Genomic DNA, 24,010 nt, shown 5'->3' on the forward strand with positions numbered 1-24,010 from the left:
TAATCTGATTCCAAGTTGTGTTTATTGGGCAGTGTTTTATTAAGTTTGAGAGTACAAATCTGAGTATCAATATATGACATAATGTGAGCTCTATATCCTAGGTATATGAGAGGTATATCAGGTATATATATAGCTGCCTATACTCAGTAAATTTCAGAGAAAAACATCATATTTAAGTGGTACGTTGATGTATATCATACTCTATGCTTAGAAAATTTAAAAGGGGAAAAGGGGGCGTATCAGTGGTATACCAGTGGTATACCTGTGTATACCATGCTTTCCAGTTGCTTTCCAGTATCAGTGGTATACCATGCTTTCCAATTGCTTTTCAGTATCAGTGGTATACCTGTTGTTTCCCGTCCTTATGATATAAAACACTTTCGTATTCTATTTGCTTATCCCAATCCTGTTCATGCTTAAATGCACAAACGCTACACGGTTTTGGATTCTGCCATGTCTAAGTGTTGTTCTGCTTGTAAATTAAATTTTGTTGTACCTGAATTATGCAAATATACGCGATATATACATAATCCACTGATCTGTGCTGAATTTATATTATATATGTTTAATCTTATTTATTGTTTAGGTACTAATCCTTTTCTTTCGTTTTATGCATAATCATCGTATACGAGTCCGAGGGACTCGTTTTCCTCCGCATTTGGTTGGGCTAAAAGCCCAACATAACTCAGCTCTCGAGTCAGCTCCCTGATCAGCCCAATCCGCAGCAAAAAAAAAAACCCGAAGAAAGGAAAGATGGAAATTTTGGGCCAAGGCCCTAATAGCGGACAGTTCCCAGAAAAAAATGGGCTGGCCCATTAGATAGTTATTTACCTCTTTTATTTTATTTTGTGCATATTAATTTGTATTATGCAACTAACCCTTTACTTTGTTTTGTTTTCTTAATTTAGATAAGTCCTAATGAATTAATAGGTTTAGTTTTAATAGTGGGTAGTTTAGTTTAAGGAAGATTAACAGTTAATCCCATAAGTTATGCCTTCCTTCTCCTGCTTTTATCTTATTTGAAATAATAAAATTTGCAAAATGACATGATTATATATTTTAAGTAAAGGGAATCACATTTTTATCATAAACGTTTCAAAGCGTCACTAGTACGCAATTATTAGTATACTTTTATAGATAACCTTTCAAATTTGAATCAATCATGCATATTTTAGCTAAGCATAATTATCATAGTAAATAAGAAATGATGAAGAAAACCCACTTCCTTTGAAATTCTATTTTTTTTACATTGTTATAATCAAATAGTATGATTTATTCAAAATTCAAAATTATCAAATCTCTTCTCAACAGCTATTATTAATTGGCGAATTGTCATATTTTATACGAATCTTATGTTAAACAACATTTTTAAAAAAGTTTAACCATATTTATAAGTCTTCTTTAAATGGCATTTTTATCTTAACAATGCTTGTAAGTCTTATCTCATGCAAATTATCACATTTCCTATAAATCTTAGTAAATATTATCTTTTATTCAAGGCTTCATCAATATTTTCAAGTCTCATTTAATTTTTCAGAATCTTCTTTTACGCACGCTATTATGTTTTCTACAAGTATTATTTCAAACAATATCATTATTACTTCATTTAAAGTCTTAGCGATATTTATAAGTCCTATTCTAAAATGGCATTTCCAGTTTTCTTTTATATTAAAATTTTGTAAATCTTATTTTTTACTAATATTATTTTCCTTTTAAAACTTTAGCAAACATTTGCGAACCATTTTAAAATTTAAACATTATATTTACATTTTAATTAATTAACCTAAGTCTGGTCGGATAACCGTAAGTTAACGGATTCTAAAGGATGCTTAACCCCTTCCCTTTAGGATAATATAGAGCCCTTACCTAGAATCACATTGGTTAAGCAGACTATTAACAGAGGTTTAGTTTTAACTTTACCTTAAGTTAATAATTAGGTGTCCTAATTCACCGTAAAAATCAATTAGGTGGCGACTCCTTAAAACAAAGCAATTTAGGAGTCTCCAATATGTTGTACTCCGCTTCAACTCCCGGGTTAAAAATGGGGTGTGACAGCTTGGCGACTCTGCTGGGGACTTTTAGGTTCTTAACCATAACAACTTAGGTTAATAATTAAATTTGTTGGATGTTTGGTTGTTTTCTTTATTTTTTGCCTTTATTGTTGCTTTATTTATTTTTATGTTCTTTTACGTGATTGTTTTATTATGTAAATTTTCTATGTAATATGTATGTTATTGCTTTCCTTAAATTGGCATTCCGCTCATATTTCTTTCACTCCTGGAAAACTCACACATATTCACACACTTAAAGCGGCTTCGCAGTTTGCGCCCGTGCACTACTAAATTACCCCTTTAGTTGGATTGGTCTAGTGGATTTAGTCGATCAGCGGTGCAGTCGACGGCCACGGACTTTCCACTCCCAAGTTGTCCGCTTGGGGGAGCCTTGCGTCATAGGAAAACAACTCCTAGTCAGCCTAAGATAGAGCTAAGCCAAAACCCTTTAAGGGCATGCACGAACCTAGGAGGCTTAATACCCAGGGTGTATTAAGTCCATTAGTCAACCTCTTCCAAATGTCCAGGTGGGTCTATGACCCCGAGCGACGGTTATCATGTTATGTGCATTGATTTGAAGGATGAATGTGCGTTATGTGGACCATGTGCTCTTTAGGTAGAACTAACCATTTGTGAACGCAGGTAACCATGAGTTAACACAATGCCTACCCGAGATTCAGCATGGTTTTGAGCGTCCCTTCCCAACTAACAGCATGGTGGGTTGATTTGGGGGATTACGGACAGCGGGTTGTACGTGGAGCATTGGGACACTTCCCGTCTTTGATGGATATCCAACCCTGCAGAGACATCATCGAGGCTGCGACTGTGTTTTGGGATGAAAAGAGGGTCGTGTTTAGATTTGGCAACATTGAGATGACTCCGTTGTTAGAGGAAATAGGAGGCTATATAGAAAATGTGGCATTATTACGTAAACCAAGAAAATGGCAAAATTGTGGCATGATTATTCCGAAGCAACCTTTACCAAAAGAATTTGCTGACAGCTTCGGGTTCAGAGAGGGTAAAGGTGTGGAATGTTTGCAGAAGTCTATGATACCACTCGAGTATTTGTATCACAAATTCGGTTATCAAAGGAGTTTCGTCGATCATCAGGATGAATTCTTCTCATATGACTCTTGGAAGCAGAAACGGTGCTTCGCTTTCGCAGTATGTTTTTTAGGGACTATAGTATTTCCAATTCGGGTCACGTAGTGCATCCAACGGTTTACGAGGTATGGGGGACTTGGTAACCGTCGCATGTAGATTAAATGGGTGCTTGGGTTTGAAAATCCTGCGCTGACTACGAGTGACCATGTGAGTGCGGGTATTGGGCTGGACAAGTGTAGGAATGGTCGAATTTGGCGGGCTGGTGGCAAGCTGGTAGAGGAGAGGGGCGGACTGGTCCTGCGTAGAGGACGATGGAGGCTACTGCCCGGGTTGGGAGGGGACGGCGTGGTGCTGTGTCGCGGGCAGCGACGGAGTGGGACAGGGCAGCGATGGAGGGCTGGCGGCTATATGATGGATCAAGTAAGGAGAGAGGCCATCATTAAAGAAGTCATAAGTGGTGGGAGCCGGAGTATGGAATTTGGAAAACGGAAATTGAGTCTCATCAAATAAAACGTGACGACAGATAATGATTTTATTTGAAGATAAATCAAAACATTTGTAGCCACGATGGTTTGGTGGATATCCCAAAAAAACACATGGAGTTGACCGAGGGTGCAACTTGTGAATAGTAGTAGACGGAAAAAGGGGATAACATAAACACCCAAAGACTCGGAGATGAGAATAAGATGGTTTCCGTTGGTAAAGGACCTCTAAAGGTGATTTGTGACCCAATAGCTTACTTGGTAAAATATATGGAGATACGTCGCCATTTGCAATGCATGATGCCAAAAAGACGGAGGAATGGAAGCATGAGCAAGAAGAGTCTGGATGACATTATTTAGTGAACGAATTTTTCTTTCTGCTTTCCCATTTTGAGAGGATGTATGAGGACACGAACGACGGAAAGAAATTCCATTGGACGCACAAAACTTTCCGAATTGGCTATTAGTATATTCCCTCCCATTATCACATTGGACATTCTTGATAGGACGTTCAAATTGAGTAAGAATATGGGTCTTAAAATCCATGAATTTTGAGTAAACATCAGATTTTCTAGCCAAAGGGAAAGTCCACAAATAGTTGGTAAAATCATCCAAAAACAGAACATAATAACGATGACCCATAGAACTCAAAATTGGAGAAGTCCATAAATCACTATGAATAATGTCAAATGGAAACAAAGTTTCGGAAATAGAACTAGCAAATGGCAACTTAACATGTTTACCAAGAACGCAAGAATGACAAATACTAGATGAAATAAAACTATTACATTCAATGCTTTTATTACGCCTAAGAAAATCCAAAATAGAAGCTCCCGGGTGGCCCAAACGATCATGCCAACGGGTAGAAGACAAGGCAGCAAAAGTCGACGGTGAATTGGTGGAAAATTTGAAGGTGGACAATGGATAGAGAGCACCCCTACTATTACATCTCATGAGAGCCATCCCCGTCCGGAAATCCTTCACAGAAAACCCATAAGGATCAAATTCAACACTCACATAGTTATCAGTAGTAAATTTACGAACCGATATCAAATTCTTTATGAGTTTTGGCGCATGAAGGACATTGTTTAACAATAAAGGAGGGTTCGGGGGAGGCAATTTAGCATGACCACAACCTCGAATTGGAATTGAATTACCATTACCAACAACAATGCCAGTATTACGATTGCTCAAATTAAAATAAGACGAGAGAGTACCTTTTGTGGATGTCATATGGGACGTGGCGCCGGTATCCATATACCAATTCGAATCGGGTTGATTCAACGTCATCGTGTGCAAGGCCGATTCAATATCCGTCGGAGTCCATTGCATCGGGGGGCCCGCGGCTGCATATGCCTGCTGCTGTGGTCGCGAGCCCAAAATGCCAGGCTGGGCCAGCGACCTCGGGTCAGACGAAGAAGATGGCGGCTGCCACTGCTGCTGTGGCCGAGCCCACTGCGTGGTAGGATACGGGCAAGGGGGAGCCCACTGAGGCATCCAACCCCACTGCCACGGTGAGGAGGGTTGTTGCCACTGCTGCTGGTCACCTGAGGGGCGTCCTCCACGGCGCCAGCTGCCACTGCCGCCGCCCGAACCACGGCCACCGCCGTTATTATTCCCGCCGCTAGAGCCGCGGTTTTTGTTGTTATTTTTGCCCCGATGATGGTGAGAACGACCAGAATTTTCCAGATGAGAAGAGTCATCAAAATCACGTTTGGAATTAGCCACCATAGCCGCGGGCGAGTCATCGTGCATTTCAGCCAACGCCTTTTCCTCAAGGCACAAACTTGACTGAGCTTCGGAGAATGGTGGAAGAGGCTTACTTTGGCGGATGTAGGTACCCAAATTCTTGTATGCCTCTGGGAGTCCAGCCACCAGTTGGAGAACGAGGCGGTTGTCGGTCACTGGAGCCCCCACACTCTTAAGTTGATCGGCCAAGGTCTTGAGACGTTGGCAATACGCCGAAGCGTTTGGAAAATCCCGCATCTTGACATGAGAGAAATCATGTTCCAAAGCAATGGCACGGGAGTTTTTGTTGTCTTGAAAAAGATTACGGAGGCGATCCCAGGCCTCCTTTGCCGATAGGTCTTATTCGATGATTGTATGCAATAAGTCCGTGGAGATGGTTGCATATACCCATTGAAGTACCGTGGCATCCAAAGTGGACCACAACTCCTTTTCGTCGTCGGTGGTAGGAGCCTTCTCCTTTCCGGTTGGCAGAATGTGGGAAAGGACACGGTGAGACCGGACATGAAGTTTGAATAATTCGGCCCAAGCCGAATAATGATCCGTTTCCATCTCAAGAATGATTGGGATGTGATTCTTGATGTTGGAGACAGCCAAAGCAGGATGGAACTTGGTGTCTGCCATTGATGGAAGGCAAGAAAAATGGACGGAAATCGAAGAAGAAGAAGACGTCGGAAAAGTAGGTAGAGGACGTCGGAGAATTAGGGCAGCGGAAGAGAAGGAAAAGAAACCCTAGTATCTGATACCATGAAAGAGATTAATTCCGTGATCATTCTCATTGATTGAGTTGGTAAATATACCATAGTGACAATGTCCTATTAGGATACAAACTATACTAACCTAAAATAGAAGATTTACAAAATATTCTTTTACTACATATTTACACTATTTATCAGTTTATATTTAAATTCAGATACATGTACTAGAATGGGTACATGCATGTTTGATGAATTCCTATAATTACCTAGGTACGACACTTTTTATGTAAGTTAAGTTGGTTGAGAAAATATTTCTCGGATTTGTCTTCAAGGAGAATGATTGCTTATGTGTAAGCATGTAATACGATTAATGCGATTTGAGTGTCCTTTTCTCCCCGAATTTTCAAATTTAATACGATTGCAACTAAATAGAAGAGCCTAACTTGACGACCAATGACCTAGCTCATTGATCAGCACCACGCCGGGACACTTTTTCTTTAATTCATTTCGAAAAGAATTTAAGCTATTTATATTTAAAAATTATATAAGTTTAAACTTCCTAATTAATATACCCATTAATGACATGATTTTCTAGTACGTCATGGTATATTTTAGATCACAATTTTGAGAAGTTTTTTTTTTTTTTTTTTATCTCTATTTCCAGTCAAATACCTTCACATAAAATGAAATTAAAGTGACAGGAATATTTTTTTACATGCATTGATTTCTTTTTTTTTCCTTACCAAGAAAAAACGCATAGATGCATAAAAGCTCCATTCGGTATTCGGAAGCTACTTAGCACATGGAATGATATATTAGAACTTGGAAAAAACAACAAACTAACAAGAAGATGATAATATTATTTTTGCATCACATAAATCTAGCTTTCTTTATTCTTGACAGCTGAATATTAGAACTTGGAAAAAGACAACAAACTAACAAGAAGATGATAATATTATTTTTGCATCACATAAATCTAGCTTTCTTTATTCTTGACAGCTGAACTAACTGATTAATTTGATTTTTGGTCGTTTTAATTAATTAGATAATATGACTTCAAGACTCATTTATGTGTCTTGTTTGTTAGATAAGTCTTGGCAGATTTGATGACAGTTTGCAATGGCTCAACCAAAGTGAATGCATGATGTGCAAGCTTCACATCTTCCACTTCATAACTCACTGTAAACTTTGTAATGCATGAATTTTCATCCTTCTCATTCACCTCAAACCCAACTCCATAAAAAGTATAGCCAAGATCAACATATCCACCTTCAATCACCTGAGCTTGCTTGTATCTTTTCTCATCATCCACTATGTTGTATCTCTCCTTGAAATAAGGTAGTCCTGGTGTACCTATTTAAACAAAATTAAAGAAAAAGCATAATCAATATATACTAAATACATGTAAGTAAGTGAATGATACCCCTTTGTGACCAGATGTTGATCACCAAATGAAATGAAATATTTTGTCTACGCTATAAGTTAAATTAATCACTATGGTCCTACACAATTTTATGTGAATGAATTTGACCGAGGGTTCTAGTACCCGAAACACTGAAACGATCCAGTAATTGGGGAAGGGGCCTAGAAAGAAGTGCTTACTACTATATCACACTACACTTGGCTCTAGTGTTTAGTACTTTACGAGGTCGTAAGTAAAGCACGAAACATGCCTTGTCTATGAAGCATACGGACATCATATTGCTTGCTCATGGTGAAGCTTCTAGCTCTACTAGCACAAGAGATTTGATTTTGTAGTTCTTACAAGTATGATTTTAGTTATATCGCCTTTTTCACAGAAGATCGGTAAAAGATAACACGAGAGATCTATAAATGAAATACAAAAGATCCTTATAGGGTCATATACATTCTTCTATTCATATTGTATGTAGGCATAGAATAGATCATACTTGAGATGATGAGATGGTTTTACGTACCTTCATGAAAAGTGACTTTGATTACAGTTCCAGTACTACCATCACCTTCAATTACATCAACTTTGTTAATAAGAGTAGGCAACTCTTGCGCAATAAGCCTAGATAGATGCAATGTGCCATAGAGCTCCCATGCTACATTTGCAGGCACATTCACTTCTATCTCATCTGAAATTGCTCCATTCATCCTCTAACGGTGGTGATATTGGCAGAGCACAGAGGCAATATATGCAGAAATTTTTAGTAAGCGATGATTCGTGAAAGGATATGTTATGAACTTGTTTTTATGTTTGTTTTAGTTCTAATGGTTTTTATAGTAGTACAACATTTAATTAGGTAGAGATATTATTGATTTGTTCATGAGGATTTTTGTAGTTAAAGTAAAAATTAGGCTAATCTGTCAATGGCTGCAATCGCCGAGTTTGAATTTGACAAAAAATGTTGAGAGGAGAGGTAAATAAATTGCACGAGGGTCCTAGAATTCCATCTTGGCTACTGGAAAATGTAAAAATAAAATATGTTGTGACTTGATTTTCTATGAACGTGCCGCTGAGAATAGATTTTATATAATTGGTCTTTCAAAGTCAATGTTGCTCCAACTGATATTGGACAATATACATTGATAATGTAAAAATTATTTATATAATCAGATTAATTATAAGGTAATGAGTTAAATTCTTTGTACTGTCAATGTCTACTTCATCAACTTAAGTTCACTTATAATTAGGGTGTTTAAGGAAAATTTACAAATCATGTCAAACTGATAAATCGAGTCAAATCGGAAACAAAGGACAAGTAATTTGGTTTGATGTGAAAACAATCCGACCATAATTGCTATAATTTGGCTTTAACTGAATAAAGCAAATCGAACCAAACGAAAGCCAGCATTATATTATATTGTGCAATTCACAGGAATGCCCTTATTTTGGGTGGTCTTTACTTTTTGCCCATTAAATTGGTGGTTTTGAATTTTTGCCCTTCGTTAGAACCCTTTGGTTTTTGGATTCGATCCCCCACTCAGTTAAAAATTAAAAAAGAATTCGCAAAGGCAGAGTTTTGCATGTCTTAAGACAGAATTTTGCATGATTCGAGCAGAGTTTCAACTCTACGGAAGTTTTGGGCAACAAACCTGCCAAAGCAAATGAATGCTATAGCAAACTTTGTGCATCTTAGTAAAGTAAAATACGAGGATAACCATACCTGCTAATTGACTTCATTTAACTGTATTAGCACGGCAGCATATTGCTTCTGGAAAGGCTCTGAGTCTTTAAGAAAATAGCCATTGCTCTTTTGATTTTCCAGCACATCATCATTCATGCGCCTCAACTCTGAATATTTTTGCTCTTTTGTAATTCTATACATTTATTTTGTGAGTTACAAAAATATAATTATAATATAGGACTGTATGTACTTAATTCTTCTTTGAAATTGATAATATTATTTGTAATTATATACATTTATTTTATGAGCTACAAAGATATTACTATAATTAGGATTGTATCTGATACATTCTTCTTTGAGATTAATATTCTCGATAATACTCAAACTCGAGTTCTTATGTCCCTGAGTCATAATTATGACCATAAATGATCTTTTCTCATCCAAAAGAGGAGTTTACGAAATTAAAAGTCTTCACAAATTAATCAAAGATTAACCTAAACTGATATTTCGTGTGTACAGACTGCGGCAATGGCTACCAAAGCCATCTATTAAAGAATTTCACGAGGCAACTAAATCCTTCATACGGTGGTAAGAAATGGTTTAATGCTCTTATCAATCATGATTTTGTATGGTTTAAAACTTCAAGAGTGGGTAGGACATTATATAAAAGAAGTTGAACTTGATTAATTTTAGAATTACATGTAAATTCACATTCGGAAGATGATTTAACTTTACAATTTTGTCCAACTGGTAATTCTTTGTTGAAGAAATAATAGCTTTTGAAGGGTATAAAGTCGTTCAATATTTAAATGACATTTTGATCAACCAACATTCATATTCGTAATTATTTTTTAATAATAATAATAATAATAATAATGCATGTACTAAGTTAATCATCACAAAAGATATTAGATAATTTAGTTGTTTCAGTTTTGGTGTATCTTTGTTTTCTAGAAGAAATAAAATTAATCACAAAAATTAAGATATGTTTTTTGAAAAATACTTCAATTTCAGTTAGTTTTCCTCACTTCACACTAAGTCTGTCTAGTGGGCCGGCTCAGGACCGGTAAGCCCGGCCCATCATGGCCCTGAATGGGCCCACTAAGGGGGTAGGGGGTTGGGCTAGGTGGGCTTTGTTAAGGAGTTGGACCGGACAAGGTGGACAACCTGGCCAACCAGTAAGCCCGTGTGATGGCCACTGGGGGGCCTAGCCCGGCCCGATTCTTTTTTTTTTTTTTTAATAAAAGCTAAATCATCAGCTAATAGCCAAATTAAATATACTTATTATATACATAGTATAATACTATTATATAGAGCATATAGAAAATGGTAAACACATACTATTATACAAAATATTGAAATGTATATAATAGAATATTATTGATATATAATAGAACTAATAAACTTGTTTGTGCTTCTCGCAGCCACCAAAGATCAATGGTGAAAAAAGGTTTCAATTCCTTTTTTTTTTTTTTAATTAGAAAGATAATGCTTATAAATAATGAGTATACATTTGAGTTAAATCATCTATTAGTTTATATACTTAGTATATTTTGAGCATATAGTTATATGTTATATAAACTTTATACTACCAAAGATGCTTATTTAAGTTTTTTCTATTTAACTATGACTTCTTGTTTCATTAGATACTTAAGAAAATTCTCTATGCTGGAGCATAAGTGGAAGTGTGTGTGTGGTGTGTTGTGCCCCTTTTAAATTCGGACATAAAATCTTCAAGTTTTTTTAATTAAAATTTACATATTTAGAAATTACCCAAAGAGTACTATAAGTCACAATAATTAATAATTTAAAATATTTAAAAGACATAAAAAAAAATTATGATCAAATAAAAACTGTTTGACTGTCAAAATTTGAATGGTGTCACATAAATGGAACGGAGGAAGTAATGTATTTTAAGTATGTTATTTATTGCATTTTTAGGCTTCGAAGTTCAAATAGTTATCTCTAATGTAAAATTTACATACGATTAGAGCACAATAATTTGAATGTAATACAAAGTTTAATTTTAGTTTCAAAATTCATACACTACAATAATTTAACAATAATGTAAGGAAGTATTACTTAAACATATATAGACATATCAAAATAACTTATATATGTTCGACCAAAAAAAAAAAACATATATATTTTGTTTGTATATTTGTGTTTATCTTGTCTATGTTGATTGTATCTTTGTGTATATCTTGTATATTTTGTTGGTATATTTGTGTATATCTTGTATATGTTGATTGTATAACTGCGTATATCTTGCATATGTTGTTGGAATGAAGATCTCCAACTGCTATTTGGATATTTAAGCAAGAATAGTCATTGGGCAAATGACCAAACCCCAAAAAACGACTTTAAAATAATAATAATAATAATAATAATAATAATAATAATTCATTTAAATATTTTAAGTGCTAAAAATCGTAAAAAGTTGAGACTGTGATACAAGAATACATAAATAATTTAAAATAAAACTTCAAACATAAATTGATAACGTTTCAGATTCAAAACATACAAACTTGTACGGCTAACATATTGCAAATCAAAAGTTCAAAACAGACAAATTAAACGGCTAACATAGATGGATAAATTTAAAGAATGGATAAACTTCAAAGTTCCCACCAAGTGCTTACACAACACACTGGTAACCCCCCCCCCCCCCCCAACCCAAATACCCGGCGCTTCGGACTTATGAAAGAATTGTGTGAAAAATGAAAATGAAGAAGAATGTAGAGGTGTTTATAGTTTTGAAATATGGCGAAAGTGCAGTTTATTAATAAACTTAGGAGTTCAAATAAAATTGGCAAGGACTAGTTTTTTAAATTTGCAACAGCTAGCTTTTTGAATTGAACAACGACTATTTTTTTTTCAGTTTAGCAATTTTAATTAGATGTAAATGTTAATTTTATTATTATTAATAAATGTAAATGTCTATTTTAGTATTAGGCTTTTTTTTCTTTTTTTTTACAAAAAGGTAAAACCTGTCCAGCCTGGTTAGCTCATGGTGTACCCCTATCCGGTTAGGGGCTGGACCGAACACCCTTTTCCCTCCCAAGCCCTGACATTTAAATGGTCTGGACCAGCCCGGCCCGGCCCAGCCTATTTGACAGGTTTACTTCACACATAGCCTGATTTCACAATGAAATTTTGATACGTGTACACAGAGTTTAATCAACTACATTGCTTCCAACAAAATTAGTACCTCAATCGTATAAATAAACTGTTAGTTTGATCTCTTGGCTATTATTTTTCTTTCTCGTCATCGTCTTTTACTTTTACACGTATTTGAATTGATTCATTTTCTTTGTTATTGATATTTCCGCTTTGTAATCATTATTGTTTTATTTTTAATTAAAAAGATACAGTATATGCTTTCAAGAAAAAAAGAAAAGAGACAAGGTTAATATCTAATTTTTCTAAATCAACAGTCATCTATAAGATTCTGAAAGTTAATTGTTTACATAACCCAAACAGAAACTACACTACTTATGATGCTAATTACTAGTGAACAGAAGTACGTGGAACACTTTAGATGCTATTCATCTTGACCTACTCAACCAAGCCCATTAATAGAGGTGCAAAATTCATAGCATAAAGCTTTTACAAACAATACGATTTACTTTCAGCTGGTATATTCTTCAAGAAGGATTCAGATTAGTGTATTAATTTCTAGAAAAAATTTATTCTTGGATTATGGGCATTATGCACGTCAAGGAGAAAAAAATTATGGGACCTGAAACAATATTTATAATAATCTCTTTAATATCAAGCATAATTGAAGTTAACCCCTTTAATAGAGAGCTATTAGCACAAGTGGGAATTACCCTGGATCAAACTAGACGCGAATGAATAAGCAACCCAAGTAATCAATCCTTCCACAACTTTTAACTATCCCAAGTTGCTTCAATCAAATTTGAAGTCTATTATACTACAAATCTAAAAGGTCCGATCTATTTAAACATCCTAAACATTAGGCAAAATTAATATTAAACAGTACAATTTTATCCAACATGGAATGGTTTCATTAAAGAGATAATTTAGCTTTCAAAGGGTATAAAAGTCGTTCAATATTTGAAGAATATTTGGTCAATCGACATTTACATTCATACTTTTATAATAACTAGTTTCTATGTAAGTGTCTCGCACGAATATATCTTGTGTCAAATAATATGAAATGTGTCTTTAAAATAATAAATTTTCAACATATTCTAGAAAAATGATTATCAAGTATTTCAATTTTATCCAACATAGAATAATTTTCTTATAAAAATAATATAATTTTTAAGGGCATAACATCGATTAATATTATTAAATCAATATTTCACACGTTTTTGACCTATGTGAATGCCTTTAAATGTGAAATGAAAATGGTAAAAGGTGTCCCTAACGTGTTGAAAATGATTTAAATTTGCCCTTTTTCATCTATTGGACCCATATTGCCCTAAACCTTAATTTTCATGTTAAAAATGCCCCTCCTTCCACATGTTAGGACCCCAATTGTCTTTACGTTTAAAAACGTCTCTCATTTTAATGAAATTATAATATTTCATTTGTATGACTTTAATTAAATAGATGGTACTGATTTATTGGTCCACATAAGTAACCTAACACATCCGAATTTATTATGTAGCTTAATTTAGTAATATTTGGTATTAGTTAATCAAGAATTCAAAGTCCTAGATATTGGATTAAATTTTTAAGATTATTACAAATTTTATTCAGCATTTTTGTATTTGATTTACTCGTTGTCTTAAAATAAATATTTTAGTTTAATGACTCTTTATATTTTTAAGATCAAACATAAGAGTTAGAAGGTAAAATAAAAACACCTATGCCTAATTACGGTCTATGTTGGATTTAAAATTTTACATACTCAACAGTCTTCAATTAATAATTATATTAGGATTGAAATTGAGAATCAATATATGTTTCAAACTCTATTTTCACTGTGATATCTTTTATTTCTAAAATAGCCAATAAAATATACTAAACTTAGACTAAAAGAGAATTTAAGTTGATCAATATTTTAGGGATATTTTTGTTGTTCAATATTGTTAATCGTATTTTAATAAATAAAAGATATAAATAGATAGATATTGATCTCTACGAAAATTTTAAGCATTTTATTCCTAGTCAATCTCTTTTCTTGATGGTTAGTACAAAGAGTCTTTGACTAACTAAAATTTTTTTAAAAAAAAAAAAAAAAATGAGCCAAATATGTTTAGTTTTAGGATTCTTCCACAATTTTAATCACTAAGTTAAAATTAATAAAGAAACTTGATCTTTTAGCTAATTTTCATTGATGCCGGTGTTTTAGTTTACATGTGTGCCGATAATCATAATCAAAATACGAGACTTTCGACCAATGGATGGCTAAATTCACCGCGATAACCACAACAAAGGGTTGAAATTGAATTAATAAAATCACTGCCTTAGCCTTACAATCATAGATTTGTCATCATAATTGTTCTCAAGATATGACAAACCTTATACTATAGCGTTTGACACATAATATAATTACGTTGATATTTGTTATAGGATCCAAAGGTGGCCAGTGCATGCCTCCGGTCCAATGTACCCAATCGAGATTATTGAAAAAATTCTACATCAATAGAAAATTAAACCATAAAGGGAAAAATAACATTGGATCGACTTACAATAATCTCGATTTGGTAATGGTGAGAAGAACACACTAAATGTAACTTATAAGATCAAGTGGCTTACTAGATTGATCCAGGTTGTTTCAGACACGAGATGTAAAATGGAAAACCAGGAAGACTTGTAATGTAGTGATAGCTCTCTTACTTTTTATATAATCGGACCTTTAATTGAGATCCCTTGGTACATATGCTTCTCCCACAATTACATATTTTGATTGGGATAGGACTCATGCAATTCTCTTGCAACTCAGGATTACCACTTTAATTATAACTATATTCTAGGAAAATTGTGATTAATTACCTTAATTATCCAACATGGAATTATATAGGTGAAGTTGTAACTGTTTAGACGTGTGCAACTTATGGCATTGCATGTAGACTCAAACTTGGAGTCTTAACTCTTTGTATTTGTGTAGGCCTTGCACAACACTGTCCGTTTATGCAAATATAGTTTACCACAAACTCTTCATCCTAACGCATATTTTCAATTGTGTCCTTTTTTATTAGTTCTTGTAAAAATTAATGTAAATAATTAAGGGCATAAAAATCAATCAACATTTAGAGGATATTTTCGTCGTTCAACATTTATCTAAAATTATTCATACTTTTAATATATGTAGATGTAGATAGATAGTTAGATATAGATATAGATTTCAAAATACCGCTATAAAATGTAATTATGGAGCATAAATTTTCCTACTCTTTCTCAGATGAGTTTAAGTTTTAAGTATTGATAGTGTAAATAATGTTTACACAAACAAATCACTATAAGATGGAGTATAATTTTTGAGTTTACGTTATATACAACCGTCAACATAAGAATCTTTACACTATAAGATATTATATCTTTTGATAAGCATTAATAGCTAGGTAACCTGATAAAATGAGAGTTAAAAGTTATATACACTATTAATATTTTTATAATAGGTGACCCCAAAATATATACAAACATTAAATTGAGCTATTAGTTTTAATTATTACACACAACGCTATTAGTTTTATTGCATCCAGCTCACTGGATTTTTCTGCCTAACCATACGTATCATTAAAATTGAGCTATTAGTAACCAAGTATATTGTTTTAAATTGAATTGATCAACTTGTTGTCCGGTCTCTGGATAAGAACACTTGGATAAAGACAGAGAAATAAAAAAATACATTTATTTAGGTTACTTTTACAATCAATGTCTGTTGAATTCAAAAGTATTTTTCATTAATGTATATGAATAAGCAAGTAATTTACCAAAAGAATTTATTTTCAGTATGAATGGAGACATTGATTTTTTGTTCTTCAAACAAATTTAACATAATTTCTAATAACATTAAAAGTACTATAAAAACACTTGTTTTGTTAAAAAAAAAATATTAGAAAAATAAAAATAAAAATGAAATAAAGCTGCATCCAACTCATTGGAGGCTGATTTACGCAATTGTCTCTGTTTTAGATAATTAATTAGATTTGGTCTTTATTTTTAAATATTAAATATTAAATAACAAAGGCTAAAGCCTGTAGCCTTTAGAAAATTACTCTTACAGACAATGTTAATACTCGGACATAATATTTGTTCAAACTTGTGGACAAAATATTAGTATGTCATTTAATACTTTTAATGACTTATAAACTTCTAGATTATGCATGGTTCTAACATTTTCTCATATAATTTTCAATTTGTATGAAGAGATCTTTAAACCGTAGTCTAAAAAGTGTATTGCTAGAAAAATGAAAACGGTACTAAACAAATGTCCAAAAAGAAACAACGGATGAAGTCATTTGCCAATTGGAAGAATAGAATCTTTCTAGGAGACAAACCGTTCTTTTATTCTTATTTATTTCTGTTTAATTTTTTAGGAAATAACCTAAACATACCGCTCACACATCTAGTTTGTAGTCAATTTAATCCACTACTGTATTATCGGTGTATAGATAATATATATGTACTGTATAAATATATATACATATTAATATACTTTGTATACATAATGCATATGTTTTGTATAACTACATGAAACCAACTCAAATTATCGTGTATACAAAGTATAGCTAGATATTTACATTTATATATTTTGTATAAACACATGAAACCAATTCAATTTACAGTGTAGAGATAATGAATTTAAACCCCCAATTTGAGTCCACTCTTCACTTCGGAGTACCCAAATTGAACCTTAAAACAGATCTCTGAAAAAAAATTCCAATTCAATAGCTCAATTGATTTCAAACTTGTGTTAGATTACCTCACTTCGAAAAAGGAATAAAAATTCACAGATTACATGTATTACTGTTGAGGAAGAGTATATCAGTACTAGAGAAAGGTGAAAAACTAGTATTCAATAAGAAAAGCAAGAATCTGTCAATTTTAGGCCCGAGTCTATTTTTACATTAAAAAAAATAAATGAAGACAATTTAAATAACAACGCCAAAATATCCCTATGCAAATGCCCTGGCATTTAAGGAAGTCACGCTAACCAATTAAAATATGAAGGCCGGGCTGGCCAATTATGATTATGTACGGCATTTACACTTGTGGTTGAAATTGATCTTATCAACTTGTATTATTATGTGTGTCTCATTAGCAACTACTAGTATTATATATTTAGTGCTTGTTGACTATATAGTTACCGGAAAGATAAAAAATGTTGGGAAAATTTTCAGAGGAAATACAAATAAATGCACCAGCAAGTGAAGTGTGGAAACTCTATGGCACTATTGAATTGGCAAATTTTGTTGTTGAAATAACCCCACGCATTGTTGAAAAAGTTGAGGTGATTGAAGGCAATGGAGGAGCTGGTACTGTCCTGCAAGTTAGTAAGTTACTATTTTACTTCAAAATATTTTCATACTCTCAATAAATGCAAGACATGCAGTCTCATTATAGCCCAGTCTTCTTTTTCTTTTTTCCCCTTCCCTTTGTTCGCTGGTGACTTCTATTGTAAATGCTTGTGCATGGACTGGTGGTGCTGAAATCTCAAAGAAGGCTCATGGAACGGAACGCCCATGGATTTTATCATCAACTTGATGAATTAATTTCAAGATATAAGGCTTTCCTATTATAACGGGTTGTTCAAAAGTAAATTCATTCAACCATGCCTCCTCGGGACATTCTGTATTGGATTTTGCCAACACCCTTTCACCTTCCTTGCTTTCTGTTCTGTCTTGCATTTCACATATGATGTTTACACCAAACTATTAATTTAAATTGAGTAACGAAACATTGAAGGGTTCCACCTAACTTCGATTAAGTGATAAATATGTGTATACAAGACATCTTACATTTATAGGTTTGACATATTCTGCCTATTTACGAGGCAATTTGATACTCTTCTTTTCCACTTTTCAATATAAGGGAGTAAAAAGGCTAGGTTTGTTAAATGATTTGGTGTAAAAATCCAGGTACAAATATATTTTTATGCAACAATTAGATGAATGGTTTAATTAATACTTTGTTTTTGGACCAATATGTTAGGTTTACCTGGAAATGCTCCATATAAGGAGAAATATGTCTCAGTGGATGATGAAAAAAGAGTGAAGGAAGTAGAGGTTGTTGAAGGTGGATTTCTTGATCTTGGATTCACTTTCTATGGGGTTAAATTTGAAGTTATAGAGAGTGATGAGAATTCAAGCATCCTCAAACTTACCATTGATTTTGAGACTAAAGATGCAGAAAAACTTCATCTTACTATTGGCAACCTCCAAGCCTTTGGTGTCATCTTGAAAGCTTCTGCTGATTATTTAGAAAAATAATCTTTTTCTATTATTGGATTTTTCTTAATTTATGTTGTTTCCCCTTTACTTTGTTGTTATTGCTCTTTTGGGTAATATATTGTATAATGATGGCCTTAGTACTGGATGTTATTTTTTTTTGTCATGAATAAAGCAAAGTATCAGGAAAAGGACATACAATGGCTAACACGTCAAAATAATCTCACATTTGGGCCTAATATCATGAGTTGGTCGGCCGGCCCAACAGCCCAAACGCCTTATAAACAAAAAAAAAAAAAAAGACTTTACATGGCGACTTTGTCGCCACTAAAGATCAATTTTTTTTTTTTTAAATGGGCAATTCAAAAAGTCACCATTAAAGGTTAAAATTCATATTGTGCCTTGCACAATGTTTCAAAACATGTATAATATGTGTATCCTTATACAGTATTTAAACTTTCAAAAAATATTCCAATACATGTATAGTATGTGTATATTTATACATTGATTGAGTCTTCAAGAAATATCTCAAAACAATCGCCACTAAAGGTTCGCTGCAAACTTCCATTATTTTTCTATCTTCTACTAGGGATTAAAAAAGAAGAACTAAATAAATAAACTAAAGTAACCATCATCAAAAACTTAACAAACTAAAATATATCAACTACAAACTAATAAAATTAGTAAGTATACATTTATTAATCATAAATTATACGTTAATTATACATTTATTATACACATATTATACAATAATGATACAGTTTCTATACGTATGATATATTTTCTATACATATACAGTAGTGATACATATTCTATATAACAATGATACAGTTTCTATACGTATATATATGATATATTTTTTATACGTATGATACACTTTCTATACAAGAATGATACAGTTTATAACATATGCTGGAATTATATATAAACTTTCTATGTAAGAATGATACAGTTTATATACACTTTCTATACAAGAATAATACAGTTTATATACACTTTCTATACAAAAATGATACAGTTTATATATTGCATATGTATGATACATTGTCTAGACGTATGATACATTTTCCATACAAGAACGATACAGTTTATACATAAATTATACAACAATTATATGTTTTCTATACTTATGTATGGAATATTTATAATATGTGAAAAATTAGTGTATAATCAATGTATAACTAATGCATGATTAGTGAGTATACGTTGATGATACATTTATTATACCCAAATTACACAACAATGATACAAATCTATGATGCATTTTCTAGAGATATACATTTTCAATACATATGTGAATCATTAGTGTATAATCATTGTATAATGTATGTATGATTAGTGATTATACGTTGATGATACATATTATGTATGGAATATATATAATATGTGAATCATTAGTTTAGAATCAATGTATAATGTACATACTAATGCATAATATATATTCATGATTAGTGAGTATACGTTGATGATACATTTATTATACACAAATTACACAACAATTATAAAAACTTATGATACATTTTCTATACATATACCGTAGGGATACATATTCTTACAACAATGATACATTTTTTATACGTATGATACATTTTCTATACATAGTTAATCTTCGGTGGCTTTTGCCCAAAAAAAAAAAAGAATTGATCTTTAGTGGCGACTAAAGCGTCCACACATAGTCCTTTTTTTGCAGCAGACTTTTAGTGGTGACTAAAGTCACCACAAAAGGTCGTGCTGGCTACACTTTGGGTTTGAAAAAACATGGACCATCCGGTGGAAATAGTTTGGGCCGGACGGCCCTTTATGTCCTTTTCCCCAAAGTATATAAGGTCATTGTTTATTGTTTATGTTGATAGGAGTGTCAATTAGGTGTGTTGGACTGAAGTCAGAGCAAATCAAACTGACTTGAGCTAATGAATAGGATGGTCAACTGATCCGCCTAAATATATTCCTTCACTTTAATAAGAAATGTCATATCACTTCATTTCAATTAATTTAATAATTCTTCGACTGGACGTAAAAATTTTAGTTGCATTCTTGAAACAGCCAAAGCCAGTACAATATGTAGTTTCATTTGTATAATTTTGACTTCCAGCATAGTATGCTAGAATATTTTGTGTTTTAGACAAGAATATTTTTATTTGAATTTATTAATTTTTCAATTACATTTCAAATAAAAACTAGTATTTAAAAGCGGCCTAAAAAGCTGGTCATCTCACGCCATTTTCACGAAGAAAAAAAGAAGAAGAGAAAGGTCTCCAGATAGAATCTTCTTTTGCATATGTTAGACTACCATTGTGGAAAAGAGGAAAAGTTAGGCATGTTTTTAGAAAATAAAAAATACCTTTTATATAAAAAGTCATTGAGAAGTTTCGGATGCTAAACGTTTTTATTCTCATATGCTTTTGAAAAGGCAAAGATCAATACTGTTGAAATATAATAATTCGATGGGATTGTAAATCGTGTAAAATAGGATTCAGGATATTAATCAATATATAAAATAAAGCTAGGAATAAACAATTTTATGTGGCACATGGCCAAGGATTCAATTTATCTTTTTTCTCTTTTTTTTTTGACTTTTTATATCATTTTTAATTATTTTATTTCAATTTAAAAATTCATCTCTATAACTCACATTCCTTCATCTTCATAATTTATATTAATTAGTATTAGTAATTAATTTCATAATTCTACTTTAGTATACAAGTTATGACACCTAATTAAAAGCACCAACATGATATATATATATATATATATATATATATATATATATATATATATATAAGCAAGGAATAGAAAAAATGATGTGACACCTTTCTTTGGCCAAGCAACACAATTATCTTTTTTCTCCTTTTTTGATATTTTCCCTATTTTTTTCATTTATATGCTAAGGAAAAAAAATAAAAAAAATCAATAATTAATTAACTCTCTTATCTATATATGTTAAATCTGCTAAAGTTTTTTAATTCCAAAAATGAATGAAACGTAAATGTGCTAAAGTTTGTTCATTCCAAACGTAGATTAATATCGAAACATCTGAAGAGTATGGGGCATTGAAGTCCTTACAAAAATTAACTACCCCAATAATGGCTATATTTAATAATAATAAACTCATATATTAAAAAGTATGGAGATGAAAAGTTGTAAGTTATGAAGGTAGGCTATATAACAATTGTGGTTGTTGGGTCATCACCCATTGCATTCATGTAAATCCTCAATATCCAACAATAGAGATTTCATCAGAGAAAGGAAAATAACCAAGCACAGGTAGCATCTTGAATGTGTAGTGCCGCTTGATGATAAGCTTAATTAGATACGATTATTCTCTCGGTATCTTTTTATTGTATAATTGTCTTATTTTTCGTATTTTCTATTCATTATCTTTTTTCTTGAAGAAGATTGTCATTTAACCAAGAAATCATAGTTCAAATTGATGTTCATCACTAACGTTTTGCGGGGAGCATCTTGGACGTGCTTGATGATAACTTAATTAGACATGATTATCCTCTTGATAATTTTTTATTTTTCGTATTTTCTATTCATTATCTTTTTTCATGGAGAAGATTGTTATTTTACCAAGAAATCATAGTAGAATTGATGTTCAATTATATGTTTTCTATTTTAGTGTTAATTATAACTCGCTATTGTTTTGCTTAGACAAGATTAGCATATAGTACCGGTATAGTTACTTGGCTACAATATTTTATTATAGTGACGATAGTGTTACTTGGCGGCTACAATTTTATGTAGCTTTATGTAGCAGGAATAATTTGCAGCATGATCAAATACGACTACTTATCACTACATGATCAATATTTACAGACTTGACTAAGAATAAGAGACCGTTGTACAATGGTGAATTTAATAGAGAGATCTCAATAAATTACTTATGAGAAATCCTTTTTTTTTTTTTTGCACTTCTCCAATCCTTGCTAAGAACAATATTTATTTTTGCATTTTCAAAATCATAAAATATAAAAATTTAAAATATTTCGGTGAGAGCAATAAACTATTTAATTTGTTATGTTTAATTATGAGCAAAGTATTCAAGAGCGAAAAGTGTCAAAAGCGTTAATTATATTGGAGCTTTAAGTGAAAAAAAGAGTGATGTGGCACCTCTCTTAATTAAGAAGTATAATTATATGTTTCTCCTTTTTATGAATCACCTCTGTTAATTATATAAGTTAAACGTGCTTATGTTTTTTCATTCCAAAGATAGAATGAAAAGTTGTCTAACGAGGAGGCATTCAAATTCCCACAAAGTTTAACTACCCAAATTTAATTGTAAACTCATATATTAAAAAGTGATGGAGATAAAAACTTTTTTTTGGGGGGGTTAACAATGGAGATAAAAACTTTTTTTTTTGGGTTAACACTGGAGATAAAAAGTTGTAAGTTATAACTATAAACACAAAGAATTAATTATTTGGACAAAATAATGAAAACATATGTAATTAATTAACTTATGTATGTAGTGTTGTGTCAATAAAGATAGAATTCATTCGTGGAGATTGAAGATGCACGTGGCTTAACATCCTAAAGTACAAAAGATAAGATGAGGTGAAGCCTGACTTTACCGAACTTCAGGATTTAGGCACAGTTTAACTAAGCATTTAACAACACTATTTTTCAGTGAGAGAGCCTTCATAATATAAAAGATCTCTCATTATGAATGAAAACTGAAAACTACATCTAAATAAAATTACTAATAAAAGTTAATTTCTTTTTCCCAAATGGTCGATAATTCATTTCTGCAAGAACTTTTTCATTATAAATTAACAAAAAAAGTATGCATGGATTTGTTTTTATGTTTAATGTTTTATATGTATGTTTTGTTATAATTTTTTTTTTTTTTTTTGCTTCTACATGTTTTTACGATATATTTGTGCGTAATTTTTGGTATTATAAAATATTTATTTTATTTGTACAACTAAATTTATAATATAATATATGACCGCGCGAAGCGCGGATAAGTTCACTAGTTGTATATTATTTTGCGATTGCTACTCGTTGGCGAAGGGGAAGGAAGAGATAGGTTGGTCCTGGAACAACAATGAGAGAGGACTCATAGCCTGGACTCTCTTTAACTTTTGTTCACATCTATTTGTTCACCTAGCCCAACCCTAAGAATTAAATACAGAGCTTTAAAAAATGAATAGAAAGAATCGGGACACAATTTGAAATATTGTAAAAATTAATACTCTTCTAGTCTCCTTTTCGATATCTATTCTAGAACTCATAAATTTCAAAATTTGGATCCATCTCTACAGTTGAATTTTAAATACAAAATGTTTTTGAGGAAATTAAGGCAAAATGTAAGACAAATTCCATCTTTTGCTTCTAGAATTTTCAACACAAAACTATTTTGAGGAAATTAAGGCAAAATGTAAGACAAATTCCATCTTTTGCTTCTAGAATTTTCAACACAAAACTATTTTGAGGAAATTAAGGCAAAATGTAGACAAATTC

The 24,010-nt window shown here is 32.3% G+C and overlaps 2 protein-coding genes across 2 annotated transcripts; one reads left to right on the forward strand and one right to left on the reverse strand.

The window, feature by feature from the left end:
* Positions 1–6,876: 6,876 nt before the first annotated feature.
* LOC132602079 (norbelladine synthase-like) lies at positions 6,877–8,311 on the reverse strand. Its single transcript, XM_060315098.1, has 2 exons — positions 8,019–8,311; positions 6,877–7,434 (listed from the first exon to the last, which is right to left on the reverse strand). Exons 1-2 carry the CDS (start codon positions 8,200–8,202, stop codon positions 7,145–7,147), a joined length of 474 nt encoding a protein of 157 aa, XP_060171081.1. The 5' UTR covers positions 8,203–8,311; the 3' UTR covers positions 6,877–7,144.
* Positions 8,312–17,436: 9,125 nt separating this feature from the next.
* On the forward strand, positions 17,437–18,684 carry LOC132602080 (norbelladine synthase-like). Its single transcript, XM_060315100.1, has 2 exons — positions 17,437–17,650; positions 18,309–18,684. The coding sequence occupies exons 1-2, from the start codon at positions 17,479–17,481 to the stop codon at positions 18,584–18,586; spliced, it is 450 nt and encodes a 149-aa protein (XP_060171083.1). The 5' UTR covers positions 17,437–17,478; the 3' UTR covers positions 18,587–18,684.
* The last annotated feature ends 5,326 nt before the right edge of the window (positions 18,685–24,010 follow it).

Source organism: Lycium barbarum, chromosome 7 (assembly GCF_019175385.1).
Source record: "Lycium barbarum isolate Lr01 chromosome 7, ASM1917538v2, whole genome shotgun sequence".
NCBI classification, from domain to species: Eukaryota; Viridiplantae; Streptophyta; class Magnoliopsida; order Solanales; family Solanaceae; genus Lycium; species Lycium barbarum.

Excerpts from the sequence above, each read along its gene's own strand:
- LOC132602079 (XM_060315098.1), bottom strand. The coding sequence starts at position 8,202 with ATGAATGGAGCAATTTCAGATGAGATAGAAGTGAATGTGCCTGCAAAT. Across the intron at positions 7,435-8,018 it reads CAAAGTCACTTTTCATGAAG|GTACACCAGGACTACCTTAT; the intron begins GTACGTAAAACC and ends TTGTTTAAATAG.
- LOC132602080 (XM_060315100.1), top strand. The coding sequence starts at position 17,479 with ATGTTGGGAAAATTTTCAGAGGAAATACAAATAAATGCACCAGCAAGT. Across the intron at positions 17,651-18,308 it reads TGGTACTGTCCTGCAAGTTA|GTTTACCTGGAAATGCTCCA; the intron begins GTAAGTTACTAT and ends CCAATATGTTAG.